Source organism: Notechis scutatus, chromosome 3 (assembly GCF_049901735.1).
Source record: "Notechis scutatus isolate UNSWTSFEM ecotype Mainland chromosome 3, rNotScu1.2, whole genome shotgun sequence".
Classification (NCBI taxonomy): domain Eukaryota; kingdom Metazoa; phylum Chordata; class Lepidosauria; order Squamata; family Elapidae; genus Notechis; species Notechis scutatus.
This window is the reverse complement of record NC_142011.1, coordinates 61,546,186-61,559,786: the sequence shown is the minus strand read 5'-3', so window position 1 is coordinate 61,559,786 and position 13,601 is coordinate 61,546,186. Positions and strand designations below refer to the sequence as shown.

Below are 13,601 nucleotides of genomic sequence, written 5' to 3'. Positions count from 1 at the left end.
TCGATTTTTAGCTACCAAAGAGATAGATTTTTCCCCATGACTGTTTTGTGTTACTAACATTGAAAAACAAGTCACTTATCCAAGATGCCTCTTTTCTTATTGCCATTGCTTAATATATTTTTGTTTTGTTTTTATTATGATTTAACTAATGTAGCAGCACATTTTCCCCAACAACCATCATCTAATATTGCCACGTTTATCAGAGAGAAAATGAAATAATCATTATTATAGGAGTAGCAAATTAGATTTGCTTGAAACAGATGGCATTTTATGGCTACATTTGATGTTCTCTAATAGAAAACAGACAGGCAGAAGAAATTACTTCACCCAAAATATCTACTTGAAGTCTGGGGGGGTGGGGAGGTAACTTTGACATTTGAACTTTACACAAGACTGCCACAGAAAGAAAAATTCTTCAATGTGCATTACTTGGAGGAGACTATCCTCTGTTTTTCATCTATCATAACTGTTGCACATTTTGTTGTCATATCTTAGATGTAGGCAGCTGTTGAATCTGCATTCATTAGATATATTACTTTATTGATGTGTTTCTTACTAGGTTAGATTTGTGTGAAAGGCCACAGTGAGTTAGAGGGCAATTAAACATTTGGGATATTTTTACTGCATATTAATTGATTTATGAAAGAAATATACTGAAACTGTATACTCAGTAAACACAAACATAGACATATAAAAAATCAGGAGCAGATTATTCACAAAAAATATAGAGGTAACTGGCACAGTAAAAAAGTAAAAAAAACCAAAAACACCCTATGTCATACAGTTTTAGATGAGGACAAAAAACAAAGTTTAGTTTTTTCAGATTTCTCAAATCACAAGATACATTATATATTCATATATCTAGGTCAGATTGTACAATACATTACAACTTACTTCAAGCTACCAAGAAAAAAATGGGAAAATCTCACCGTTTGATAGATTTGCAAACGGAAAAGTAGAGGATTGACAACCAAGAAAAATAACTGAAATATTACAACCAGAGAAAATAAAAACGAGCTTACATATAGAAATCTGTGTATTTCTAATATGTATCTGTGGAAAAAGATATCTGCCAATAGGTATTGAAGCAGCCAAATTGAATTGGAAAAAGAAAAGTGAGTGAAATTGATAGCCACACATTCTTATAGTGAAAAGATCGAGCATTCAGTTGTTCTTTAGTTTTAATGCTTACTAATGTTATTTGGGTCAGTTCATTTGTCAGTTTAGGCTGACAAAGATGATGTTCAATAATTTATCTCCACCCCAGACCATATACAGTATATTTTACAATGGATACTCTTATATCTAGAGACAATATGGAACTGCATGGGACAAACCCAGCTGAAATTGCACACTAGCATTTATGTATTATGTATGTATGTATGTATGTATGTATGTATGTATGTATGTATGTATGTATGTATTTATTTATTTATTTATATTCTGCCCTTATTATTTTTACAAAGAAGGGAAATCCACCACACTTTCTTCCTCTTATTTTCTCCATTACAACAACCCTGTGAAGTGGGTTGGACTGAGGGAGAGTGATTGGTGCAAAATGACCCAGCTGGCTTTCATGGCTAAGGTAGGACTTGAACTCACTTTCTAGCCTTTGGACTTTGAACTTAGTGAGGGGATTTGATGCACTTGCTCTGTGATTCTGGAAGTAAGAATTGGACTCATTTGATATTGCACTAGGTCCTGTGTGGGGATGAATCCTGAGGAATCCTATTTGATATAATATTGATATATTGATATATTTGATATGAATCCTATTTGAGTTGATGACTGTACTTTACAGTCCCAATAAAGACTTAAACCCTTGGTGTGCATGCATAGGACAGGATACTTCATTTTTCTTTCTCTTTGAAAACGTTTTACTTCTCATATAAGAAGCTACTTCAGTGCTAACTAACTGGTGGGGAATGGCATTTTTTTCAAAGGAAAAAACCTCAAGAAAGTACAGTTGCCTTTTGGAAAAGACATCTTTGGGACAACTAGCATCTGAATTATTGAGATCTCCATCAACATGGATGTTGGTATGTTTCAAATATAATCCAGTGCCAGTCCTGACCTAAAACATATAAAACAACTATGGGACCACTTTCTGCATGTTGGGTCTATTTATCCTGTATTATTGGATCCTTGAGATTTAATTGGGCTCCACACTTTTAAAGTTTAGAAGGATAGGGCTTTGGGGCCTTGAGAAGCTATGTTATGCTGCTGTAATGGGTGTTGCTTTATCTGATTGTTCTTATGAACCAACTAGTTTTTATGAAGGTGAGAGATAAATTATATATATATAAAAACATACATGTGTGTTTGGGTTAAAACTTCTCTGTTAAGTAGAGAAGATTTTATTCAAGAAGTAGAATGTGGCATTTTCGCCTAGGACAAAGAAGAGGATGGTTCCTGAGCACAGGAGATAACAGAGGTGAGTTAACCTGCTCAGTTTGATGACCATTCCTATGCTTTGCTCTCCTTCCAGAGCTAAATCTCTCCATAAGTGTCTATGTCTACACAGCTTCTCTTATCCAAACTGTACCAAAAGGAGAAGGAGAAGGCTCTTTGGAAGGCTCAGGAAAGAAAACAAAGCTCAAGGAAACAAGCTTTTAAAAAAACAAAACAAAAAACCCACACCTCTTTGTGTTTATGTGTACAACAAAGGCACAATTGTGTAACTCCTTGTATGGAGGAGACCAAGACTTTGCTTTCATCTCCTTTGAGCTCTTCGTGAGTTGAACCACGGTCAGCCCTGCAAGGTAGATGAAGTCAGGAAACAGACACCACAGGAATTACTATAAATTTGCTTCATTGTTATATGAAGTTAGAAGAGAATCTTAAAAGTTTGCCAGAGTTTCCTTTCCCCTCTTTTTTATACCTAAGAGAATCGAGGCAGGCCACACTTGTGCATTTCTCCCATTTACGGGTAAGCTGATGTTCTTGTAATGCCTGTCACATATTTTCTTCAGATGTATCTTCCTACTCCTCTGCACCTAAAACCCAGCAGAGTTGGATATTTATCAGAAATAACACAGGAACAACAGCTTCTTGAATCTGTATACTCGATATGGATGGCGTTTTCTATGCCATCAAAGATACGCATCTGACTATGATCCTGCTTTGCCAGTTGATTTTACCTGTTTCCAATCTTTTCATGCTTTTACGTGTACACATATGCAGGCATATACTAGGAACTGAAGTATTCCAAAGTTCTAACATAGCCTTCAGAATAGGATTTATATTTCTTCAGAAGCCTGGCACTCTTTGCAATTAGTCTGGATTTAAGAGTCCTTATCCGGTACCTCGCAGGCACCACCACTGTTAAGCTTCCTTTGTGAAGTTGCAGCTTTGAAAGAGTATGGGGAAGCCATTTTTTCCCCTCTAGAACTTGAAATAATCCAGTTTATCTGGCTCCTCTCAAGATATTATGCTGGAAAAAAATTATACACTTTAATAGAAATACTTCCCCTCCCCCCTTCATTAAATTAAATCTCTAAAGCCCAATAGCATTTCCAGTACTTATATGAAAATGCCAGTGGGGATTGGAGATTAAAAGCTGTAGTTTTATACAAGTCAATGAAGAACTCAATAGGAAAGAATGCTCTTCAGATATAAATTGCTCCAGTATAAAAATTGCATTTTAAAAACGTAGATCCTTTAAAAACACAGTTTTCAGCCCTATAGGGCTGTTTATGTGTATTTACTATAAGGCTCATATACATTAGGTCTCTGTTCAATAACATCTCATTAATTATATTTTATTTTTATATTTTATTTGTTTGTCTAGATGCTCAGTTTTTGATTGCCTTTTCAGATCAACCTGAGCCATTGAGCTATTTGCATTCAGCTGAGGTGCTGATTTTCAAGTGTAGGAAAGTGGAACTTTTTCTGTGTGCTTGTTATGAGCTACCTTTTATGACACATTGGCACCAAACCATCAAAGGTCATTTTTTTCCTCCATGATCTTGAGAGGTGACCCAGGGCTGTTTAAATGGAAAACAAGAGAACCTGTCTTCTTATCAAAGCTGTTAGAAATGTTTGTGCTTTCGTCTATCCAGAGAACAAATCCGGATGGCTGTTTTCAGAGAAAAATGAGTAAGAAAAATACACTTTAGGATCAAGGAATATTAATATATTCTTAGTTTATTCATTCTAGTCGGATGAAGAAAAGGTTCAAGCATTCTTCTAAGTAGAAGTCATGGAAGATAGCTTCATGTCCTCTTGACACTGCTAATCATAGTAGCAATAGTCATATTTTTCTTGGTGAAAGTATTTGGCATTGTATTATCTCATGGGTGACTCTGCTTTGACAGATTTTCACATCTTAAATCCTAGGTGGATTGGGTCAGGACAATTTTTTCCTCATTCAAAGTAGTGTATGTTATACCTAGAGACATATATCCTCATCATACTGTTCCCTTCCAACCTCAGTAACCCAAGGATGTAAAAGTCATAAGATAAAAGAAAGGGAGATCGAACTAAATACAGTTTAGTATTCATAATAGTATTCATTACATCACTGCATACCTGTCTTTTAAGAAATCATCTACACTTCTTCCATGACCATTTAATGGTTATTTTTAAAAAGTTCACCTCTCTCTTTTTAAGGGTTGCATTAATTATAGTCACCCATTACTTTCTTAGGCTTCCCTTTCCTTTCAACACAGAGGTCTAAACATGAAAAAATAAATATAAAGTATAAGATGCAAAGTTCAGAGATTCATGCTTTGGCTTCTTGAACTTTGGGGATCGTTCTAATCAGAAGACATGGACAGGGAAGTATTAACTTGGTCTTTGGGAAAAGAATGTTTTTCTCCCTTTTTGTGTTAATGTTCACTCTACTCCATCCATCTCTAAAACCTGAGGACGAGCTGACCAGCAAAGGTAATTTGTATACTCTTTGTTTTGAATCTCTATACAAAATCCCTATGTAGAACAGTTTGCTCTTCAAAAGGGAGAAAAAGTAGTAGATGAATACAGACCACAAAGGACAGAAAAATGAAAATACCTCAAACATTAAAAAAAATACTGCAAAGATAATTGCCCCAGAGAGATTGGGGTTGAGTCCACTTCCTGGAATAGAGAACAAGGGAGGATGTGCTACCTTCAGACTGATGTTGGCAGGATAGGATATTTCTGGAGCTATAAATATATGTATGTCCTCTGTATGTCCCTGATTTCTAGGCTAGGATAATAGCCTTGCCTTTCTCCTTCTAAATTGTACTATTGTTAATTTTCTTATTGTTCTTGCTACGTCTACTTTATGCCACTATCCAAAGATCTGTGCATGCTCCAGTGCCAATAATAGTAAATTACTTTGTGATTATCATCTGAAGAAATGTATTCTTAAAATATACCAAAAATTGCACTGGAGAAATGCTAAAAGCTACAACGAATCTGGGGTGGGCTGCTATGTCTGTGAGAAAAATACAGCTTTTCATGTGCAGGGACATCATTAATATTCTTCTGCTGTATTGTTCAGCATGTAGATTTCTTTAGCTCACAAGAATGGCTTTACAAGAGAGATCAAAATTAAGAAAAAGGGAAACCCTTCTTTCTACACAGCTGTAGGATGATAGTTTCTTGAGAAGGTTCATAAATGGGGATACACACATTTTTAAAAAAGATTATAGTCCAAGACAAAGCTGCAATAAATCAATGTGCCTATAACTATTCAGTTATGTCAACGTTTGGATGCAAGTTTTGATGTCCCTCTGTGCAAATTTGATTCCAGAACTGATCTACACCTTATGATTGGGAAATGCATTTTCAGTCATAAAACAGGATCCCTTTCACAAATTTGGCTTCCCTTCCCAGATATCCTATTAACATCCCAAATTTGCTCAGAGTCTCTTAGTCATTCAGAAAAAAAAAAAAAAAAGATTTGGGGATCACATAGAGGTAGAGCAAGAAGGATATATCCCATCAAACACCTTGTTGTAAAATGCAACGCAATTCAATCGGTACGTTTCCATGCATAGTAACATACTGGAAAGAGAAACTGGTTAGGTATTAAGAAAAGGGGAACTCTACTTTGCTGGAAATATCAAACTGGTTGAACTAACATTTTCTGTCTCTTGCAAATAGTATGGTGGTAGGACACACTGGCATTTTAGTCCACTTATCAAATCAGTTCAACCTGTTCATCAAATCTGATGGACACAACAAGGAAGATGGCATAAAGCCAACTGTCACAAGATGAGTGGCCTCTGCAAGAAAATACCACTGATTAATTATTTTGTAAAATGAAGGTGAACCTACACTTTCTTTCAGAGGCTGAAGTTAGTACACACGATTTCTTCTCCCATTTTACTGTCACAACAGCCCAGGGAGGTAGGTTAAGCCAAGAGCATGTGACTGTGGGAATCATTTATATCCTTTTTTATCTTAGTCTTCAGCACCACTAACCATTTTAATTTAGCGGCATTCACAGACATAAACAGGCAAACTAGATACACAGAGACTGCTTTTGCAGTGGAAATTAGTACAGACAGCACCATTTATAGGCAGAGAATCTAGTGGCTTGGTATCAACATTCGTATCTCTCTTTGTGGCTGAAGAAGAAGAAATTATCTGTGTACCAAGAGCTGGCAAACATATAGCAGCACTGATTTATGTATACAACCTCTCATTGATAGTGTTTTTCTACCAACATATCTCATCCCTTAAATAAATGATGGTTGAGAAGAAGGCCCCTGGGCTTCAGCATGCATTTATTTTATAAATTTAGTTCTTGCTGGGTTAGATTATTTTCCCCATAGACAATTAAACTTGTCTTTGACTTTAATTAAAAGCTCTCTCTAGGCTGGCATTTTTTTAAAAAAAATCATACACACTACAATTTGCTTTGTAGAAATATGCTTTCTTTTCTTTCAGGGTGTCTAATTTAATGTTTTTCATTCTCTGCTACTTTGTACTTATATGCATAATAATGGGCTCCTCAGAATCTATATTTCATATTGAGTTTCTAATTAAGGCTTCTTGATATTTTGTGTTAAGAGTTGACGAGATGATTAAAGTCTAAAGCAGAAAAAAAAAATCTGAATAAAAGAAATTCAAATTTTATAGAATGTCTAATTAGTTAATCGAATCTTTGCCAATCTTCCCCTTTTCAGATATGTTGGACTGCATTTCCCAACATGACTGAATATTCCATATGTTAACAGAGATAATCCTCATCATATCAATAAAGTTGAGAGTTTTTCTTTGCAAAATTTACTTATAGAAATAAACAAAGTGGTGTGATGTACAATTTCATCAAGGAAATGAATTGTTCCAACATTATACTGGCTAAATTGTATTGGCTTGTATTTTATCATCAAGTTATATTTTATCTGCTGGTGATTGTTACGTTTTAAGTACCTTATGTATAGCTGGGCTTCTGTTTATGTTTTGCTGATTGAACAAGTCCCCTGATTATGTTTTTTAGAGTTGATAAGTATGATTTTGTTTTGTTAAAACCCATATGGTTGCAAAAAAATTTAAAACATCATCATCATCATCATCATCCTCCTCCTCCTCCTCCTCCTATGAGGACACAAGATGCTGGGAAGAAAAGCTCAGCTGGATTAAACCAAATATCCATCACATCCAGATTTTGTTTCCCATAATAACACAATGACTTAATGCCAGTTGCTTTCTCCTGCTATTACAGCTTAGAAATTGGCATTCAGTAATATACTGCCTTTGCATATGAATGTTATGCAGATTAGCTAGCTGTGCACATTTTGAAAATGATCTGAATGGACAGCTTTGGACTTCCCTTGAGCAATGCTGCTTTCATTAAAATAGACTTAATTTTTCCAGGCCGGTAAAAAAAGATGCTGTTGCTTTAACAGTTATATTAGTTTTAACCAATAGATTCCTTATAGCCCTGACACTTTCCCCCACCCCACCATGGCTCTTGCAGAAACCTAAAGGAAAGAAATCAGGGGACTTTAATGAATAGAAGAGAAGTGCAGGGCTGCAGAAGGCCCAAATAACTTCTTCCAAATCATGCATCCTCTAATGGAGATATGTATAAGGAGATAGTAAATTCTCTTCTACAAATGAATAATCCTTGTGAGCACACTTCATAAAGCAGCATTTTCGTCTTGCTGTTAAAGAGCAATGCAGCCATTTTAAAAAATGCTTTTCCTGCTTTGACTGGCACTTACAGTAGGTAGAAGAGGCTTTTCGGTATACGCAGGGCCTTTGCCATTTACTGGCCACAGCAGGCTGAGATGTGAAATGTCTCATCGACACAAATTGTGGCAAGCTCTTCATCTCATCTTCTTACATTGCTTGTGTGGCATACAGCTCTTTGCTGAGGCAAATTGCTCTTTCCTTCACATTTGAATGTATAGCCACCCTGTATTAAATTCTCTCTTTGTTATGTACATACAATTAATATTAGCAACTGAAGACTGAAAACGTATCCCGAAAACAGTGAAACGACATAAATATCAAGGCATATCTAAAATATTGATGTTTCCAGGTCTCCTTTGCGACTGAGTGTTTAACAGCAAGAGTAATTGCAATAAAAATGGTACTATTGTACTAGTACAACTAGTGTGTGGGTGGGTGGGTGGGGGACATTGAATTGTATACCCTGAATCTCCTTTTGAGGCATTTTCCCTCCCTCATTTTTATACCACATATTATTTGTAGGACACATACATTTTGGAGATATTGAGAATTGTTTCTAGCATTCTGGGGTTATCTGACAAATTTAACAAGATGATGTATGCCTTTCAGGAGACGTATTCGATGTTCCATTTATTCTTAGCATTGGCACTCTGAGGGGCACAGAGCTTTATCTATACTTGTCTTATAAATAGAAATGGAGGGAAGGAGGCAAAAAGAGCAGCCAAAGGAAAGACCTGTCTGCTAAACTTCATGCTACAGTGAGAATGCATGCAGGTGACATTAAATACCACTTTCTGCTCATTTAATTGTGCATTACTCTAATCTTGCCTTTTGGAATCAAATAACATGCCACTCATCTTCCTGTTTCCTATTCCATTTTGAGGTAGCCTATATTAAAAAAAAATGCAGATACCTATGGTTAATCTAAATGCAAAAGCCAGCTTGTGATGGGAAGGCATAAACATAGAAGCCTTTCTGTGCTAGTTAATTCCCTCTCCTTGTAGGGCCATTGGGGTTGACAGTGTCATAAGCAGAGAGGTAAGAAACGTTTGCTCCTAAGACTTCACGCTGATTAAAAACAAACAAATCGAGAGTGGAAGAGGAGAAAAATCCTCTTGCTCAAAATTGCTTTGCCATTTTTGACTTTCTATATTTGATAACAACTCTCCTTCCCCCTCTCTTCCCCTCTCTCCTCTCCTCTCTCTCTCACACACACACACACAAACAAACAGTTCAAAAAAGCAAAAGATATTGTTGGCCTTTTGCTTGACAAGAGCATCCCTTCTCCAGGTTATTAAGTTGAAAATGCAGTCAAGTATTAATGCTGGAATTGTTTGCACGGTTTCTCTCCTCTGCACCAAGGACGTTCAGCCGGGAAGGAGCAGAGGAGTTATAGACCATGTTAGAGGGAGGATGGGAGCAATGCAATGCTTAGAAATACAGGTGCTCTTTTGTTGTTCCTGGATCAAAAACAGGTCAACCGATTTTGACTGGCAATCTCAGGCTGTTGGTCCGAAGCTACTTAAAGCTCCAGCGTAGCTCATCACCTTATATACTCTTGGAAAATGTTAGATAACGCAAATGCGCAAAAGGAAGGAAACACAGTGAAACAAAGAAATCACATGCTTGCTCTGTGATTGGCATTGTCACAGTGATATGTGAGATGCATTCAAAATGTTGATCTAAGAATAATTCCTATGAATACAAAGATACCCCCTAATCTATAAATTGCAGATGTCTATATAATTCTATAAATTGATTATGTTTCCCTATAATCCTTTCCTCTGGCCAACCATAAAAATTGAATAACTATGTACTCTATGTAGTTAGGAACGAGGCAACAGTTGTGCTAATTTCTTATTACCCTATTTTGAAAATGCTGCTGTACATTAAAGTGATTTTTGCAAATGAAAGCTAAAAGCTAAGCAAAAGCTCTAGTCTGTTTTGCCTAAAGATGATTATTGCATTCTCCATGTTTTACTAAATGACAAACCAATTTGTTACCTACCTGCATAAACATTTGTCTGTATTAGAACCAGAAATGTTTTATTTTTATTAGCACAAACTTTTGCCTTCTTATGAAGACACAAGGGTACAATAAAATTAACATGCAAATACAATGCCCAATTTGCATTTTCCCCCCACGGTCAGCAGAAGCAAAAGGAAAGAAAATCAATTGTCTATTAGGTCAGCTTCATACACATCAAGAGCTTAAATTAGATCATTGTAACGAGTCTTCTAATTTTCAAGCTGCCAAATTAATATAAAATGGTAGAAAGTAGCCCAACTTTCCATCATTTCAGCAGCAAACAGAAGCCACCACAGAATGCTTGTTCTAAGATAGCAAATGATATGGCACACAATGAATGCAAAATTAGTATAATGTGCTTACCCATATGGTGATATTATTGTTGTTTATATGACTGGATACAAAACTCCAATGTTATCTTTCAGTTACCATGCGGTATTATGTCCTAGCCCCCCCAAAATAAGTTAAATGATTCTTCCTGTTCTTCCTGGTTCCAACTTTAATGAAAGATCATAGCTCTTTTTTTTTTCTGGCAGCTGGACAGCCTGAGCTTTTCAGAGAATGGTTAGACAGAATAGTTTGAGTACCAATTTGTTAATGATGTGCTATGTTTCTTATTAGTTGAGTTAATAGTGATGGTGCACAGTTTTCCATTTCCTCCTTCCTTCTCCCTCCAATCCTTCCATGTTTTAAAAATAATCTTGTACAGTCCAGCATCTGCCTGTCACATTTCTTATCTTTCTTTCTAGCTATTGTCCCAAAACAGAAAGGATTTGTTATCTAACTCTCAAGTAAATAAAGGAAATGAATTCTTCCCCAGTGTGCCAGCAACAGTAAACACAGGGCAAAATATCTATCTTTTATTTCCCCCTCCCCCCCCGAATGCTATTTCTTGATAATAATATTTTTGTTGTTCTTTACCTTGTTGTCCCAGGAAGCTCTGGATTTGTTGAACCTGGCATGTGGGCCAGTTACCGTATATACTCGAGTATAAGTCGACCCGAATATAAGCCGAGGCACCTAATTTTACACAAAAAAACTGGGAAAACTTATTGACTCGAGTATAAGCCGAGGGTGGGAAATGCAGCAGCTACTGGTAAATTTCAAAAATAAAAATAATTAATTTGGGAAACGATCTCACTATCATGAAAGGTTTAATTGATTCACTAACCCAAAAGAAGAAGATGATGATGACAGCAGGAGGCAGGAGTCACTCTCTTCCCCTCCTCGGAGGCCCCCTGAGTCAGGAGTCACTACCGCCAGCCCGGCCCCAGTCCCGCCGCCTCGGGAAGGGAAAGGCAAAGCGCTTTTGCCTTTCCCTTCCCGGCTAGGCTGTTGGGAGTCGCTGCCGCCCGGAGGCCGCGACTCCACACCATTTTTTTTTCAGAGGGAATCTGACTCGAGTATAAGCCGAGGGGATTTTTTCAGCACAAAAAATGGGCTGAAAAACTAGGCTTATACTCGAGTATATACAGTAATTATTCAATTACTGTAAATCAATTAAATTTTATTGAATAATTATGCTACAGAAAAAAAGGGCACTTGAAATTAAAGTTTTTCAAACCGGGGTAGGGTTTTGTTCTAAGGCTGTGAGTTTTAAAGGGTTATAATTGGGACAATCAAAAAATCATGACCTCATGGATAAATATAGTTTCATAAATATACTTGGAACATACCCCAAAAATGGGCATTGCTACTCAGGAGGTGAACACAAAAGATGGGCACTGTTGTTGCTAGGGAAATATGATCCATCAGGGTTTCTTATCTATTAGTACAGCTGACTCCTGGCTCCTTCTGTCCTTCAGGGAAGATTACTGCCTTTCACTGTTTGTGTCTGGCTCATCTTCAGGAAAGGAAAGGAATTTCTGTTTCTCTAGCCACCAACTAATGAAGGTCAATCTGGGGTCATATGTATTGGTTTTTTTTATTATAATTATGCACCCTCCATTCAATCAACCCTTCTCTTCTTTTCATTTAAAGGTAGCATACAAAATTGAAACAGCCAGTGAAATTATGCTTGTTTCTTTTATACAAGAAGGACTGATTGTGATGAAAACTTTTAAAAGTTAAAATTTATTTGAATATTGAAAGTTTGAAAACTGGGGAAATTGGAAAAACTGGGATTAGTTTATTCAAAAATAAACTAATCATAATTTGTACTGGAGATAAATTCCTTGTTGTGTCTAACCAACACTTGGCAAAATAAAGTATTCTATTAATTCTGCTAATTAAATCCAAAATTATTTCTTAAAGCAGCTAAACCACTTGGTAACTGTTGGAATATATTTGTGTACATTTACTAGTGTGGGCTGATAAAGTATGGCATATGACTGTTTTTCAAAAATACCCCGTTGTGTGTTCACTAGTGTTAAGGGGTTTGTTGGAACTGAGGACCAAATCTTGATTTCCATGGATCAAATATTTTTTCTTTGTCATAGAACCTGATTTTTTTTCTTTCTCCCTTCTCACAAAATTCTTCCAAACTTTAACAAGCCTCTTTTGTAACTCCAATATAGGAAAGATTATCAAGGTCATTTTTTAAGTTGGCTGGGGAATTCTGGGAGTTGAAGTCCACAAGCCTAAAAGTTACCAAGGTTGGATACCCCTGGCCTAACCAATAATGGGGAATGTCTTATTATGGACCATTTGTGTCTCATAAAGCTTCTTATCTGGCTTGCCAAAGACATCCCCCCCCCCCAAATTCTATATCTTGGTTCTGTGGATCAATAGTTTTCTAAACTCCTTGAATTTCTCTAGGAAGAAAAGCGTAGTCTTAGTCAAGTAAAACCACCTTAGTCAAGAAGTTTTAACTCAGAGTTGCAGTTCCTGAAGTCTTGCTTATCCTTCAACTTTCTGATTGTAAAAAGTAAGAAACAAGGCAATAAGAAATACATAAAACAAAGGCACTTAGGAACTACCCCACCTCTGAAAACCCCCAGTTCTTTTATTTAACATCAGATAAATATAGGAAAAGGAATGTCATGATTTCATTTGTTTTTGTTTTTGTTTTAAAAAAAACCCTCTTTCTTTCTTCAACAGTGAATCTTCGTCCTGGAGCAGAACAGAAAGTGGTGTTTATTACGGCCCGTGTCCATCCAGGGGAAACACCATCATCTCTTGTATGCCAAGGTGAGTAGTTACATATATAAGAATTTTCCTAAGGTGGGAGGAATGGAGATAGTGAGGACTGTTTAGGCTAGGAAGTTCTCCTTCCTGTGGGAACGAAAGCTGACCCTGCTGAGGCCTTGAGGTGGAGATTGATGACACTGGTGATTTACTTCTATTGAGGAATGTGACTTTTGGGGCTTGTTTCTATTTTCCAATATTTTGTGGTGTAATTCGGGTTGTGTCAGATCCAGAATTACAATGGATGTTGCCAATTTGATGTTTTTGTAAATAAAAGAAATTGTTTTGGAAAAAAAAAAGAATTTGAATGAAATTC

At 36.5% G+C, this 13,601-nt stretch overlaps 1 protein-coding gene across 1 annotated transcript in view; it reads left to right on the top strand.

Annotated features, from left to right (window-relative positions):
* The window catches only part of BEND5 (BEN domain containing 5), a 904,791-nt gene that overhangs the window by 669,424 nt on the left and 221,766 nt on the right, over positions 1–13,601 (top strand). Inside the window, exon 7 of the mRNA XM_087960250.1 lies at positions 13,199–13,288. Within this exon, the coding sequence (XP_087816376.1) occupies positions 13,199–13,288 (90 nt within the window). The remainder of the gene's footprint in view (positions 1–13,198; positions 13,289–13,601) is intronic.